The 15,352-nt window shown below is 54.6% G+C and overlaps 2 protein-coding genes across 6 annotated transcripts in view; one reads left to right on the top strand and one right to left on the bottom strand.

Annotated features, from left to right (window-relative positions):
- RNF185 (ring finger protein 185) overlaps positions 1-9,464 on the bottom strand; it is a 32,735-nt gene extending 23,271 nt beyond the window's left edge. The window contains exon 1 of one of the 3 annotated variants that reach the window (XM_036353702.1): positions 9,295-9,464. The gene's annotated coding sequence lies outside the window, so the exon portion shown is untranslated. Of the gene's footprint in view, positions 1-714; positions 832-9,294 lie in introns of those variants that run through there. The other 2 variants (XM_036353699.1, XM_036353701.1) reach the window with 2 other exon arrangements.
- On the top strand, positions 8,166-15,232 carry PLA2G3 (phospholipase A2 group III). Of its 3 annotated transcripts, XM_036353698.1 has the most exons (8): positions 8,166-8,302; positions 8,873-9,090; positions 10,797-10,929; positions 11,626-11,760; positions 12,036-12,277; positions 12,923-13,052; positions 13,161-13,277; positions 14,136-15,232. In XM_036353698.1, the coding sequence occupies exons 1-8, from the start codon at positions 8,283-8,285 to the stop codon at positions 14,341-14,343; spliced, it is 1,203 nt and encodes a 400-aa protein (XP_036209591.1). In that variant the 5' UTR covers positions 8,166-8,282; the 3' UTR covers positions 14,344-15,232. The 3 variants fall into 3 exon arrangements, with proteins under 3 accessions (XP_036209591.1, XP_036209590.1, XP_036209589.1); XM_036353696.1 differs by lacking the exon at positions 8,166-8,302 and having other exon boundaries at positions 8,341-9,090; XM_036353697.1 differs by lacking the exons at positions 8,166-8,302; positions 13,161-13,277 and having other exon boundaries at positions 8,338-9,090.
- Positions 15,233-15,352: the final 120 nt, after the last annotated feature.

Genomic DNA, 15,352 nt, shown 5'->3' on the forward strand with positions numbered 1-15,352 from the left:
AGGCTCTCACTGCCTCAGAGCAAATCCAGTGCCCACAGCACTTAAGGTCAGTGAGCTTCAGACATCAGTGGGCACAGGACCCCCAGGTTCCCACCCAGGTTGCAAATACGAGGTCCTATTTTGAGTCCCCCTGGCGAAAGCCTGCACGCCCAGGGCATTTCAAAGAAGATGGTGTGAGACCGGCACTGCATTCGGAGAAACACTGCCCAGGTTGGCAGATGAGGAAGCGGAGGCCCGGCACAGGGAAGGGATTTGGCCCGGAGCACACAAGTGGCTGGAGGCGGCCAAGTCTCGAACCCGGGTCCCGCACGCCCAAGCCCAACTCTGTTCACCCAGCTTCCCGGCCTCGGCTTCTGCACTTGGGGCAAACTCATGAAAAAGTACTAGGAGCAGCCCCGAGAGGGGGGGTGGGGGGTGGGGCAGCAAGAGTTGGAGTGAGTCCTTGCCAGAAAGGGGGAGCTCGTTGGGGAGCCTTTGGCCTTTCGGGGCCTCAGTTTCCCCAAGTTGTAATCACGGGCTGGAAGACCACAACGCCAGCCCGACCTCTCCTCTGAAGCCAAGGGCCCCGGGCAGAACCAGGCGTGATGTCTCCGTGACCCTGGACTCAGGTGTCGCAGCCGGTGGGCCCCGCGAAGGAGGAACCCGGTCCCCCGCCTCTCAACCTCGACCGCCCCTACCGGCCCCCTGCTCCCCACCAGCCCCTCCGGTACGTACCGGCCGCCGTTCAGCTAAAGCCGCCGAGGCCGACCCAGCCTCTCCGTGCGCCGACCGCTCCGCCCAGTCAATCTCTACGACGAGACCTCGGAACCCTCCTACGCGGACTCCGGTCACCTGACCTGGAACCGCCCCTTTCTGAGATACTTCCGGCCACAACCGGAAGGGGTTGGTCCCCTGAGCTGTGGTCCGGGCCCAGAGCCGGGCTCTAAGGTTCCGCCCGCGGGCAGGAAATGGAGGAACAACCTGGGGCTCTCGAAAACTTTACAAAGAGCTTCGATCCGGGCAGGAGAAGCACAGCGTAGGCCTGGAACAACTTGTAGCACCAGAACGTAAGGCTGATGGGAATCCGAAAAGCGGGAATATGTCAGAAGACACAGGGAGCTAACTTGAAGGAGATCCCATTTAGCCAAATCCGAGCAATTTGAGCATCAAAATAGGTAATGATAGCAATAGAGTTTAATGGAGCAAAATGTTAACAACCCATGCGTCTTTACTGATATAAATAAAGAAGTGGAGCCCTAACCACTGAGAACACCGGCCAGGGCTGTTCTCCAGAATTCTTGATATCCATCTTCATTGTTTCATTAACTCAACCAACATTTATTCAGTGCCGGCAGTTGTCTGAGGGATTGTATTAAGGGCTGGTTCTGAGTAGGGGGTGAAGGTAGTAGATGAAATAAACTCCTAGATGAAATTCCTCATCTGCCAGCCCTCTTCTCAGGCTCCTATGGACAAGAGAGTAACACAAGGTGTTTCCAGTCATACAAACATGGATTTGAGTCCAGGCTCTGATAAAAAGGAAAGTAGTCCCTGATATCCAGGAGCTGGTCTGGCACTAACCAGTAGGCATTGGCATTCTGGTGAATATAAAAATGTCACAGAATAAAAAAACAAAACAAACAAAAAACAAAATGTCTACAGAACATCAGACAAGGCCACTCTGTGACGGTGATGAATCAAAACAATAATAAGACCTTTCCCATAGTCTTCCATAATCGTGTCTGAACCAGACAAAACATGAAGATTGTCCAAACCACAAAAATGACCAAACAGTTCCCTATCCTGGCTCATAAAGAGGTTGCTACTTATTCACCAATACAGCTTTAGACGCAGTCTAATCTTCCCTCATTCTAAACAAGGTTTATCAAGATACCCAATCATAGACAGTATCCAACCTAGATCAAACCCTACTTCCTTGGGGGGTTAGAGAACAACCAAAGGACTTGCATGCATGCATATTAGCATGACCAATGGACACAGACACTGGGGCGGTGGGGGCTTTCCCAGGGTGGGAATGGCTGGGAAAGGGGGGCAATCAGGGAAAAAGGAGACAATAAGTAATAAAATTTAAAAACCCTGCTTCCTTAACCCTCCTCCAAATTAAATCATAAATGTTCTTTCTAACACTCTGTTACCGAGATGCCTCATCATTTCTCATGGTTTGCATTACCTACCCCCACCCTCTTGCTGTAACAAGTAATAAGCCCAACTTGTTCAACCAAGGGTGTGTCCTAGAGGTCTTTCATTGGAGAGCTTTGAAAACCCCCATGCTCACTAGCTATGTGACTTTAGACAGGAGTTTCACTTACACGTCTCTGTTTCCTCATTTGGTAAAATGAAGAGATTTATTCCAACCTCAGAAGGTTGTTGTAAGGGTACAGAACAGGCTTAGCACTGAGTTAGCTCAGTATACTTTAAAAAAATTTCTGCTTGAACTCTTACCTTCTTCAAAAAAGTCACAGAGTACCATCATTATGAACAGACATTGAAGCTATCAGCTTCAATTAAGACAAACTTGCTGCTCAGCCAGCATGGCTCAGTGGTTGAGCATTGACCTATGAACCAGGAAGGTCACAGTTTGATTCCCTGCTTGCGGGCTCGATCCCTAGTGTGGGGCCTGCAGGAGGCAGCCGATCAGTGATTCTCTCTCATCATTGATGTTTCTATCTCTCTCCCCCTCTCCTTTCCTCTCTGAAATCAATTTTAAAAACAAACTTGCTGATTATATTCCCCTTTGCTCCTTGGGTTTACAAGGCAGACTAAAGGTGAGAGTTGAACTTTTCCTTTGTCAGAAACGAGGTCATTCTCATGTCTTCTTCTGGAAAGTGATAACCACATTCCTGAAACGTTCATGTTGGGGAATCAGCCCTGTTTATTTCTGCATGTTCTTGTTATTAGAAACGTTCCCAAGAAATAACAGAATTGGAACTAACACATTTGGGAAAACTTCAGCTTCAAAAATATATTAAATATCTTCTCTGCTTTAGCACAGTAAGGTACTTACAGACCCCAGTAGCCCTGTTGGTGATGTTTGCATCTAGCCCATTAGAACCCAGCGTGGATTTCATATTATTTGATGCCTACAACAAATTGTGCCAAATGAAAAAATATTCATTCCAGTGGGAAAAAATAAAATAAGTGGAAATGTTCTGATTCCTTTCCCTGCTTTGCTCTGAGCATCTGAAAGTTCTCATTAGGATAGCCCTAACCCCCCGCCCCTGCCTTCATCCCCACTTACTCCTCTAATACTAATACTAATACTAATACTAATACTAATACTAATACTAATACTGGCAGCTGATATTTATTGAATGTTCATTAATGTGCCACAGGGATTTATGCAATCTAACCCTCACCCCAAATTGTGAAGCAAGTATTACTACTTACGAGGAGCAAGAGGCCCAGTGAAATTAAGCAACATCCCCAACATCCACATAGCTGGTAACAGTCTCAAGACTGGAATCTGCCTACAGAACCTGCTCCTGTTGAAATGCCGCTCCCCACCTTGGGCCAGGGGTCTGTGAAGAGATGGAGGAAGGGATGGGGCTGGGAAGTAAGGAAAGGCCCTAGCGGGTTTGGCTCAGTGGATAAGAGCATCAGCCTGTGGACTGAAGGATCCCAGATTCAATTCCAGTCAAGGGCACGTGCCCAGGTTGCAGCTGGATCCCCAGTGGGGGGCGGGGGGGGGGGGCGCGCGTGCAGGAGGAAGCCAATCAATGATTCTCTCTCATCATTGATGTTTCTATCTCTCTCTCCCTCTCCCTTTCTCTCTGAAATCAATAGAAATATATATATTTTTTTTAAAAAAAGGAAGGGTCTGGGCAGGGGGATATGGAAGTCCATGCTGAGGCATTCAGATCTCCAAATCTGGCCTAGCCCCACCCCCATCCCACTCCACTCTGGGCTTAGTCTGTCCTTTTCCATACAAGAAGCTCAGAGAGAGGAAGGCCATGTGTGCAGGCAGAAGGGAGAATAAACCAGAGGAAGCACCATCGAATCCGCCTCAACCCCAACCCTTCCATGGAAGAGGTGAGCTGGTTAGGATCATGGCCTCATTGGTTACCCAACCTGGTGTGTGCTTTCAGGCATGTTACCTAACCCCTGGGCCTCAGGCTGCTCTCATTCTTTGTGCATGGGTCCTAAGGTTAGGCCAAAGGCCACTGCCGTCAAGCTTTCTGACCCAGGACAGCTCAGGGCCCATTAATTCTGCCCCTCCCCACAGGGAGCCTACCCCAGGGCACTCTCCACAGGGTGGCCCTGCTGACCAAGGGCAGGGTCTCACTTGGGTGAGGAGCAGAGTGAACCAGCCTGACTTCCCGGTTCAGGTCTGGAGAGTATTATTAGTTTAGAGACGTGGCCATTAGGGCCAAATTCTGGAATCTTCTGAGAGCTGGGTCAGGAGGACCCTATTCCTGGGAGTTAGACTCTTCCCAAAGGCTTCTGGGATATTCCCAACACACATGAGGCATGGACAAAAATCTAGGAAACTAGGTAAGGGAAAGACTAGTAAAGGAGAGGAAATCGGGAAGGCAGTAAGAATTCATGGGGTCCAACCCCTGGGCTGTGTGGTGAGGGAAGCGGGGCACTGCTTGAACAGGCCTTCTCTGCCCTGCACCTACAGGAGCCCAGGAAGGAAGGAAGGAATGTTTGCTTAGGGCCTGCCACGTGCCAGGAATTATGGGGAGATTGCTTCCTTATATTTTTCTCAGTGAGTCCTTTTAATAGGTCATTGACGAAAGAATTATTGGCCGTTTTGCAGAGGAGGAAAGTGAAGCTCAGAGAGGTGAAGAAACGTGGTCAGATGTCACACAGGGAGGAAGTAGAGCCGGATTTCGTGCTTCTGAGTCCCGGAGGATGAGCTAGAAGTCGGGTGGCCAAGTAAAATACAGGGTGTCCAGTGAAACCTGAACTTCACACACGCAACAGATGGGACATGCTTATACTAAAAAATTATTTGCTGCTTAATCTGAAATTCAAACTTAAGTCAGTGACTTTCATTTTTGCTCATCTGGAAATCCTTGATAGAGGGGATGTCCATGGCCCCCAACAGTGAAAATGGGCCGGATGTTGAACTTCGGGGTCCAGAAAAGAAGTTTGAATGACACTTCAATGCCCTCTACCCTCTCGGGGAGAAGGCCTAGGTACCAAGGCCAACTGGTGCCTGCCACCTGCTGCGTGGCCACCAGGGGGCAGCGGAGGTATGCACAGCTTCTGATGTGGTGACTGGAAACTTTCCCAAGGCCTGGGGGCAACCAAGACCCAAGGGACAAAGATCCTCAGACTCTCAGATTTTCCCCACTCTGCACCCCACCTGTTCACCTTCAGCCTCCCCAACACCAGCAAATTTCCCCACCCTGTGTTCATCCATGTTCAGGCCAGAAACCTGGGAATTACTCTTCTCTCTCTCTCTTGTAATTTGCATACAAAAAAGGTCAGTCTTAGGTGTTCAGCTCCATAAATATTTACATACACACCCATGTAAACATCTCGCAGAGCTGTACTGTCTAGGACAGCGGACTCTAGCCTCAGGTGGATGCTGAGTGCTTGAAATGTGGAATCCGAATGGAGATGCACAGTAAGTACAAAATACCCTCCAGATGTCCGAGACTTGGTATATTAAAAAAGGATGTAAAATGAAGGACCTCATTAATGATTTATAAATACTGATTACATGTTGAAATAACACTTTACACATGGATATCGTCTACAATGTATTATGAAATTTATTTATCCTGTTTCTTTTACTTTTTAAACGGTGGCTAGATGATTTAAAAGTACACTTATGGCTCACATTAGAGTTCTTCTGTTCAGTGCTAGAGCAGACAGGATCTGATTTATTCACATGTAAAATAGGTACTCGGAGAGGTGGAGTCATTGGGTGGGACATCAGGTGTTTGAACCCTGAGCCCATGGCTCCCCACAGTGTCCCCCCTCCAGTCCCCTGACCTGAATGGGCTGCTATTTTATTTGACTTCTTCCAGGGTCGTATCCCATTTGAGACTTCAATCATCCTCAGTGGGGACCTAAAGGACGCTTGCCCACCCTGATTGGGGGTGTCAGGTAGGAGGGCTTCCTGTAAGAGGTGATTAAACCGACGCTTGAAGGACGAGTAGGAACAAGCTGGGTGAAGGGGAGGGAAGAGTGTTCTAGGGAAAGGGCACAGCATGTGCAAAGGGCCTAGGAGGGCCTGGTGATGGAGGGAAGAAGAGTAGCTCTGTGTGGCTGCAGCAGAGAAGGGGGGAGCTGGGGAGGTCAGCCAGGCTCAGATCCTGCAGGGCAGGACCGGCTTCAACCTGGTGGCCGGGAGAGGGGCAGGGGACAGACCTGGCCGGGCTTGTGTTTTGGAAAGATCAGGACTGCTGCTCTTTGGAGAACGCTTATTCTAAGACAGAAAACTGAGAGCCAGAGAGGCAAAGGGCTTGTCAGGATCATACAGTGAGTCAGAGGGTAGACAAGAAAGACCAGGCAGGGGCCAGAAGGGACCAGGAAAGGGGCAAACTCCCTCAGGAGTTTCTCGAGGTGGTGCTGGCTTTGGGTGCCCACTAGGTGGTAGCAGAGACCGGACCAAATTCTGAGCGCTCGGGCAGGGCCCACGGTGCTGTCCGGCGGGCCTTCCTGCTTTCATCTCCAGGTCTGGGCATAAAGGGGCTGCTCCCTGAGCCCTCTAGTCGAAATCCCAGAGCAGCAAGGAGAACCCTGAGTGTCAAGAGGCTCAAGGCCTGGTCTTAGCTCCAGTCCCCCTCTGCCATTGACCTTGGGCAAATTCACAGATAAAACCGTGCTTCAGAAACCTGAGTCCTCTGCTATAGATATGGGGGAGTTATTATTTAGTCTCGCAGGGGCCACGTTCTGCAGTCAGACCTCCCTCTGAGCCTCTTGATCCTCCTTGTTATGCTCCCTGCCCACCCTCTTCATCCTGCTGAGTGAATTAGACTCCCAGGGCCTCTCCAGGACCCCACGGGCCAGGTCAGTCCCAAGAGGGGAGAGGCTGTGAGCTAAGGTCTCTTAAGTGAAAGCCTACAAACAAATGCAGGCTCCAACCTCCGCCAAAGAGCCCTGCGTGGAATGACAGGGCGGATAAGCAGAGAACTTTGGGCACCTGGCCCTGCGGAGCTGGTTGAGCGTCAACCTATTCTGCTTCGGGTGGCCAACACCTGCACAGCAGCTCACACGCTGTCGTCAGGGTTGATCCTCACAGTCAGCCAGCCTGTGGGACCCCACCCACAAACAGGCCAGTAACAATCAAGGACTCAATGACAAGAGGAGGACCCGTGTAACCCACACAAGGGACATTCCTAGAGCACCCAACCCCGGTTATAAAGGAGACTGTGCCTCTGGGTCCCATAGGACATCAAATACCTAAGGCCACCCTCCCAAGACTGGGAGTCATAGCAGGTCTACCCGATACCTAGGAGCAAACACAAAGAGGCAGCCAAAATGGGGAGAAAAAGGAAACATGCCCCCAACGAAAGAACAGGAGAAAGCTCCAGAAAACAAGAGCTACATGAAATGAAGGCAAGTAACTGACCAGATATAGAGTTTTTTTTTTTTTTTTAAATGGTTATAGTGATGCTCAAGGAACTTAGACTTGAAAACGGACTTAGAAACCATATAAAAGAACCAGTCAGAAAGGAAGAATACAATACCTGAAATGAAGAATACACTGGAAGGAATGATAGTAGGCTGGATGAAGCAGAGGATCAAATCAGAGATTTGGAGGCCAAGGTAGCAGAAAACACCCAATCAGAGAAGCAAAAAGAGGAAATTTGTTTTAAAATGAGGAAAGCGTAACAACATCTGCCCCATGTTGCTCTTACGTCCTGCTCTGGCTGTGTCTCTGTCTACTTGTCTATTAGACCAGGGGCATGACTTCTGAACTCGACCTCTGCCTGGAGTTCCAGGAATCCCTGGGGCGCTGACCCCTGGCTATGCCAAGAGCCAGGATTTGGAGGGAGTGCCCTAGGTGGCCAGGTCCGGGCACACCTGCACCCTTTCCCAGAATTTGGGGGGCGGAGGTGGGGGAGGGAGAGTTTGTGGCCACAGAGCCTCAGGCCTGCCCTCACCTCTTTCACCCAATGCATGGCCCTGCAGCTTCATGGAGGCGGGGTATGTGGCAGCCTCCACTGGGGTAGGGAGATGAGGATGAGTTCCAGAAGCCTCCTCGAAGCCCCTGAGCCCGCTCCCTCCCCAGGGAGGAGGTGTAGACCTCTCCTGGCCCCGCCCCGGGGCCCAGGGCTCTGGCTCCCACAGTCCCTGTCCAGGCCAGGCTGCTAGCAGGTGACTGGATGGCAGTGAGAAAGCCGAGGTGAGTGGGGGCGTGGGCCTCGGCGAGTGCACTCTCAGCCAATCGGCGGCCTGTCCAGCCAGTGGATTCAGTTACAAGCTTGAGATCACCCCATACGCCAACCTCCTCCCTACCCCTCCCCAAGCTTCATTCATTGGCCCCGCTGCACCGGGTCTGCCGGGCACCGTTTCCGTTCTGCTCCTGTGCGGCTGCCTCGTGGGCCGGGCCGGCCAGGACCGCCAGGGCGAGGCATCCCATCCCGGCCGCTTTGTCTGACGGGGCCGGGCCGGGCGGGATGAGGCTGCTGGGAAGGCTGCTGGGGGTGCTGAGCTGCCTGGGGGCTGCTCTAGAGGGCTCTCCTGCCCCCCGCTGGCACAGCACCTCCTGCCACCTGGCCAGGTCCGTCCCCGGCAGCCCCTCGGGGTCCCTGAGCTTCCTGGGCAAGGATGCGCAGGGACTGGCTGTGTTCCATGCCCACTGGGATGGGCACGGGAGGCTGCAGGCATGTAGCCGGCAGGAGGAGCCGGAGCTCACTGCAGCCTTCAGCGCCCTGTGTGCGGGCGAGATCTCCCGGGACTCCTTCATCCACAGCCCTGGCGCTGAGCTGCGGAGAGCCCTGGCCACCCTTCGGAGCCAGTGGGGGGCCTGCCCACCGGCTGCCGGGAGGCCAGCAGGAGCGAGGGAGAAGCGAGCGGCAGGGCAGCGTGGAGCACCCAGCGCGGGGCACCCGCGGGAGAAGAGAGGCTGGACCATGCCCGGCACACTGTGGTGTGGCTTTGGGGACTCTGCTGGGAACTCCACGGAGCTGGGTGAGCCACGGGGGTGTGGGCTGGGTACTGGGGTGGGGGAAGTTCAGGCTTTCACCCTGGCCTCCACTCTCCCCGGCTGTGTGTCCTTGAGGGAGTGACTTAACCACTCTGAACTCCAGTGTCCTTATCTGTAAAATGAGGGTGACCCTCCGTCTCATCACGGGAGGCTTCGATGGCGTCATAGATGGGAAAGGTCCTACTCACCGCTGGGAGTCCTCGTTAATCACCGTCAGGGAGGGGACAGGCTGGGGCGGATCCGGGGCCAGCTGAACCAAATCGCCATTTCCTAAGAGGAGGCCTTGTGAGCAGAGAATGGCCAGTGGGGTGGACGCCGAGGCCCAAGGGCCTGGGTTCAAATACCAGTTTAGCACATCACGCTCTTGCAAACCTGTTCCCTCACCAGGATCATGAAGTGACACCTGTCTGGCAGGGCTGCCGCGGGCTTGCGTGTGGGAAGCTGGGCTCTTACGAAACACTCCGTAAAAGGCATTATCGCTCCGATGGCTTTTCTGCACTCTCAGCACAGCTGCCTGTGTGTGTGTGCGGAGGGCCAGGGCAGGACTTGGCTCCTGAGCTGGGGCAAACTGGCCTTCTGACCATGTTTCATCATGCCAGCACCCAAGGTTGCACTTGCCTGTTTGTCATTCCATTCCACACACATCCATGGCCTCATCATGGTATTTGGGTGTGAGCGTGGGTCTGCCTCCACAGTTCCTCCCAGGCGGACCTTTCCGTGGGCCTGGGCTCCTGGGTAGGCTGCCCTGCATTTGAAGTTGCACAGCACAGGCTGGGCCTGGGTGCTCTCTTTAAGCTTTGAAACTGTGAGTCCTGCCCTAGCTGGTTTGGCTCAGTGGATAGAGCGTTGGCCTGTGAACTGAAGGGTCCAGGGTTCCATTCCGGTCAAGGGCACATGCCTGGGTTGTGGGCTCAATCTCCAGTAGGGGGTGTGCAGGAGGCAGCCAATCAGTGATTTTCTCTCATCATTGATGTTTCTATCTCTCCCTTCCTCTCTGAAATCAACAAAAATCCTATATAATAAACGGCTAATGTGCAAATCAACCGAACAGCAAACGACCGGTTGCTATGATGCGCACTGACCACCAGGGGGCAGACGCTCAATGGAGGAGCTGCCCCTGGTGGTCAGTGCGCTCCTGCCTCCACGGCAGCGCTAAGGATGTCCAACTACCATCAGTTGGACATCCCCCAAGGGCTCCCCTTTTTAAAAAAAAATATATTTTATTGATTTCTTAAAGAGAGGAAGGGAGAGGAATAGAGAGTTATAAATATCAATGAGAGAGAAACATCAATCAGCTGCCATCTGCGCACCTCCTACTGGGGATGTACCCGCAACCAAGGTACATGCTCTTGACCGGAATCGAACCTGGGACCTTTCAGTCCGCAGGCCTATGCTCTATTCCCTGAGCCAAACCTGTTAGGGCCCAAAGGCTCCCTTTTATTATACAGGGCTCCCAAGGCCTGGCTGAGTGACACCCGCGCCACCCCCCCCCCAGCCCCCCTGGAGTGCATGAATTTCGTGCACCGGGCCTCTAGTATATTAAATAAATTTAAAAAAGAAACTGTGAATCCCATAGAGGGAGACTGACTTGCCTGAGGCCACCGGGTCTCTAGTCCCAACATCACATGGGCATAGCCAGTGTGTGGTTCCTGGGACCCTGATGAGCTGGTGCCCCCTCCACTCCCTACAGGTGTCTTCCGGGGCCCCGACCTCTGCTGCCGGGAGCATGACCACTGCCCTCAGAGCATCTCGCCTTTCCAGTACAACTACGGCATCCAAAACTACCGATTACAGACCATCTCTCACTGCGATTGCGATGCCAGGTGGGCAGTGGGCAGGGGGCTGGGGCGGAGTTACTCAGCTCCTGGGTGCAGAGACTGGGATTCCAGAGCATCTTAACAGGTTCAGACAGCCCGGAACCACCACGCAAGTGGGAAAGCTGAGGGCTGAGTGGAGAAGAAACTCTTCATTTAAAAAAAAAAAAAATACTAGAGGCCCAATGCATGAAATTCGTGCATGGGTAGGGTCCCTAGTAGCTGCCAGCCGGGCCTCCATTCCTTGGCTGCCAGCTGCTGGCAGGGGCCTTCCTTTGTTCCCCGCTGCCCACTGGGGGTCAGCGCACGTCATAGCAAGTGATCGAACTCCCAGTTGGTCGAACTCCCGAGGGGACACTTTGCACATTAGGCTTTTATATATATAGATATTTTTATTGATTTCAGGGAGGAGGGGAGAAGGAGAGAGAGAGAGAGAGAGAAGCATCAATGTTGAGAATCATCGATCGGCTGCCTCCTGCACACCCCACACTGGGGATGGAGCCCACAACCCGGGCATGTGCCCTGACCGGGAATCGAACCCTGACCTCCTGGTTTGTAGGTCGATGCTCAAACGCTTGAGCCACACTGACCGGGCAAGGAAAGGAACTCTTGGACCCATGCCACCTGCTGGTAGTGGCTGGTGGGCTTGGGGAGGAGCCGGGGGCCCTCTGGGGCCCGGGGACCTGAGTGCCGCCTCTGTGGCAGGTTCCGGCAGTGCCTGCAGAGCCAGCGGGACTCCGTCTCAGACCTTGTGGGTGTGGTGTTCTTCAATGTGCTGGAGACACCCTGCTTTGTGCTGGAGGAGCAGGAGGCGTGTGTGGCCTGGTACTGGTGGGGCGGGTACGTATCAGCCTCCTCTGCGCCCTTTCTCAGGGAGGGCGGCTGCTTGTCTGTCCTCCAGGGAATGATTCGTCGTTCTCTCTGTCCTCTCCTCAGGGTGGGACCCAGGAGGCAAACATCCCCCCCCAGGCCCCCTCCTCCCCTGCCCCACACAACCCAGTCGGATGAGGGGTGGGGCTGACCGAGCCTTGGTCTCCATAGAGATGAAGGGGGGTGGGGAGCTTCTGGAAGCGGGGATTCTGGGTTACCAATTGCCTTCAATTGCCACCTCCTAGGTGTAGGACGTACGGCTCCATCCCCCTTGCCCGCCTTCAGCAAAAGACCCTCTACAATACCTCCTGGCGCTCCCCAGCCATGGCCCTGACTCCCAGCCCCCAGAGCCCAGCCTCCAGCAAAGACTATGCCGCAGCCCTCCAGGCCCCCCTTGCTGCCCCCAGGCCTGATCTGGCCCCCACAGCCTTGTTGGAGGTCACCCATTCGGGCCATCAGGGGCCTCCGGGTGCCCTAAAACCTCAGGGTGAGCTCAGAACCTAACCTCAGGGGTGGGGGTGGGGGGGTCCTGAAGTGAGAAGGTGTCCCGGACTCTGTGCATTGGGGCGGGGAGGGAGGGGAGGGGGGAGGCGGTGGCGGGAGGGCGTCTGTGTTACTCCCTTTCCTGCTTCATGCTCTTCCCGGGGTCTCTCTCCTTCCCTCAAGTCACACTGCAGCCAGAGGGATTTCCATAAGCTTCCAACTCGGCAATGTCACTGCCCTCTGAGCCCCCACCTTGGCTCCTGTTACCTGAACTGACAATGTCCCAACACCCCAGGGCCCTCGGGCACTGGTTCTGAGAAACCTACGCCTCAGTCGAAACTTGAGTTTCACAAACTTCATTTGGTTCCTCAAAAGCAACTTGCTCTCTCCCACCTCTGGGCCTTTGCACATGCTGTTCCTTCTGCCCGGAGCACTCTCCCCTCCTCGTCCTCTCTCCAGCCGAGTTTAGCAGCCTCTGCCTCCAGGGGGCCTTTTCTGAACACCCTCAGCGCTCTGGACCCCAGTGTGTGTGTGTGTGTGTGTGTGTGTGACTGAGCCCATGTGCTGGTGTTTCTTCTGGATGGCAGTGGCATGGGGGGAGAGGCCCCCTTGGGGGACTGGGCTCCCCTCACCACCACACCGCCCCCAGTCGCCCGCCAGGCCTGCCGCAGCTTCCGTCACCTGGACAGGTGTGAGTACCAGATCGGGCCCCAGGAGACCAAGTTCCAGCTGCTCAACGGTGCCCGAGAGCCCCTCTTCCACTGCAACTGCACACGCCGGTGAGGCCTGCTGGGACCCTTGGGGGTGGGCTGCCCGCTGCCAGGCACTGGGAAGGGGCACCTGGCTGGCAAGGCCTTTCCCCAGCCTGAGCCTGCCTCTGCCCTCAGACTAGCACGATCCCTGAGGCTCCACAGCCCACTCGCAGGTGCCAACATGCTTTGGGAGCTGCTGGGCACGACCTGCTTCAAGCTGGCCCCTCCCCTGGACTGTGCTGAGAGCAAAGAGTAAGTGGGAGCAGAGCCAGGAGGGAGGGGCACTTTTCCCGAGGGGGTGGGGTAGCCTGTGCCCGCCTGGTGCACCTGGGCCAAGTTAATGGGGCAGAGGTCAGGGGCCTCTGAGCTCCATTGTCCTCTCCCTACCCCCTGGCGCCTCGGGTCAGCTCTGTAGTTGGCCCACATGGGTTGCATCTTTTTTTTTTTTTTTAATTATTTTTATTGATTTCAGAGAGGAAGGGAGAGGGAGAGATAGAAACATCAAGGATGAGAGAGGATCATTGATCGGCTGCCTCCTGCACGCCCCCTGCTGAGGATCAAGTCCACATCCCAGGCATGTGCCCTGACCGGGATCGAATCGTGACCTCCTGGTTCATGGGTCGATGCTTAACCACTGAGCCACGCCGGCCAGGCTGGGCTGCATCTTGACTCTGCCATTTACTTCCTATGTGACCTGACAAGTTGGGTCAACTCTCCACACCTCTATGTTCTTATGTGTAAAATGGTCACAGAAGCCAAGGAAATGGTACGTGTGTGAGGTGCACCCAGCCTAAGGCCCGTGGACGCGTCGTTAAAACGCTTGCTTAACTCACAATCTCATTTCGAGTCTGATTCTCCAAGCCTGCCCCGTGCTACTTTTCCTATTTCACACGTGAGGAAACCGGCCCAGGCTGGCCCAGGTTCCTGCAGCGGGCCAGTGGCAGAACCCCGGCCTCTGGGTGTCGGGCTGGTTTATTCTGCCCCCTTCTGGTATCACCACCCCCTCCCCTTCTCCAGCCCTGCTCCCCGCGGCCTCCGCTCCTGTGTCCGCAGAGCAGGGTGGAGTCCTTGGCAGCCGTCACTGCCTGCCCCACTTTCCTCTTCCCGCAGCTGTTCCAGGGGCCCCAGGGCCATCAGGGTGTCAGCTCGGCACTTACAGCGACTCCAGCAGAGGAGACTCAGGGGCACAGGCACAGAGGAGGGGCAGGCACGGCCTTTGGAGCCCCTGAAGGCCCCCATGTCATTCTATGACCGGTGCCTGCAGCAGACCCAGGCAGCTCTGAGGACCCAAGAGCAGCAGACATCCTGGAACCAGTGACGTCAGTTCCAGCTTTCACGGCCCTGGACTGGACCTTGCCTGTGGCTTTGCTAGGCCCCGGGGGTCTCAGCCTCTTTTCCATGTGTCACACTAAAGCGGGGCTCTCACCAGGGGGCCGAGGCCCAAACACTGGACTAGATCTCCTGCTGTGCTGGGTGACCTTGGGCTGGTGACCCAACCCCTCTGTGCTTGGACTGTGGTATTCAGGAGGCTCATTCCGATGCCCTGGGCTTGGGCCTTGCCAGGGCACTTCACTCCAGATGGGCACGGGGCGGGGGTAACGAGTTGCAGCAGCCTCCTCGGGAGGTACTGGGAGGAGGCGCACATGCGTTCATGTTGCACTGGGAATACCCGTCTCGGGGTCCTGCCCAGGGGAACCTGAGCGCCTGCGTGCTGAGGCCCGAGGCAGCAGGCAGGGAATGAGGGAGGCCACAGAAGTGCCTGTGTCTGAATCCAAGATCGGGGGCACTAGAGAGCGACTTCCCAGCTCCCCTCCTCCCGGGAGACCCCTTCTCTGAACAGCTGCTGGCCCACTCATTCTGCCCCGACCCTAAATTCCAATCTTCCCTGTGCCTTTGAGCAAGGGACCTCCTCCCCCAACCCGAGCCTTTGTTTCCTCCTTAAAAAAGAGCAGGATAAACAGGACATACCTACCTCAGAGGGCTGTTGAGGGTTAAGTGAGCCAATGCATGGCCAGCGCTTAGGACCTAGTAAATATCCCCTCCCTCCAACGCACTGCCAAACCGTGCTCAGGTGTCTGATTTTGAGAGGCCTCCCGCAACCTCTTGGAGGCCTCAGTTTGCTCACCTGTGAAATGGGACTAAGAACTGCACTGGACTCAACACCACTCAGGGCTGTGGTGCCGATTAAAGATGGCATGTGTAATGTATACAGCTGGTGCCTGGTGCGTGTCAGATGCGTACATCCTCTCCTTGAGTCCCTTTCTCTGACTCCCCCACCCCCACCCCCCCCCCAGACTGCTAACAAGTTAAGAAGGAATCAAGAGCAA

Source organism: Myotis myotis, unplaced genomic scaffold (assembly GCF_014108235.1).
Source record: "Myotis myotis isolate mMyoMyo1 unplaced genomic scaffold, mMyoMyo1.p scaffold_m19_p_20, whole genome shotgun sequence".
Lineage (NCBI taxonomy): Eukaryota > Metazoa > Chordata > Mammalia > Chiroptera > Vespertilionidae > Myotis > Myotis myotis.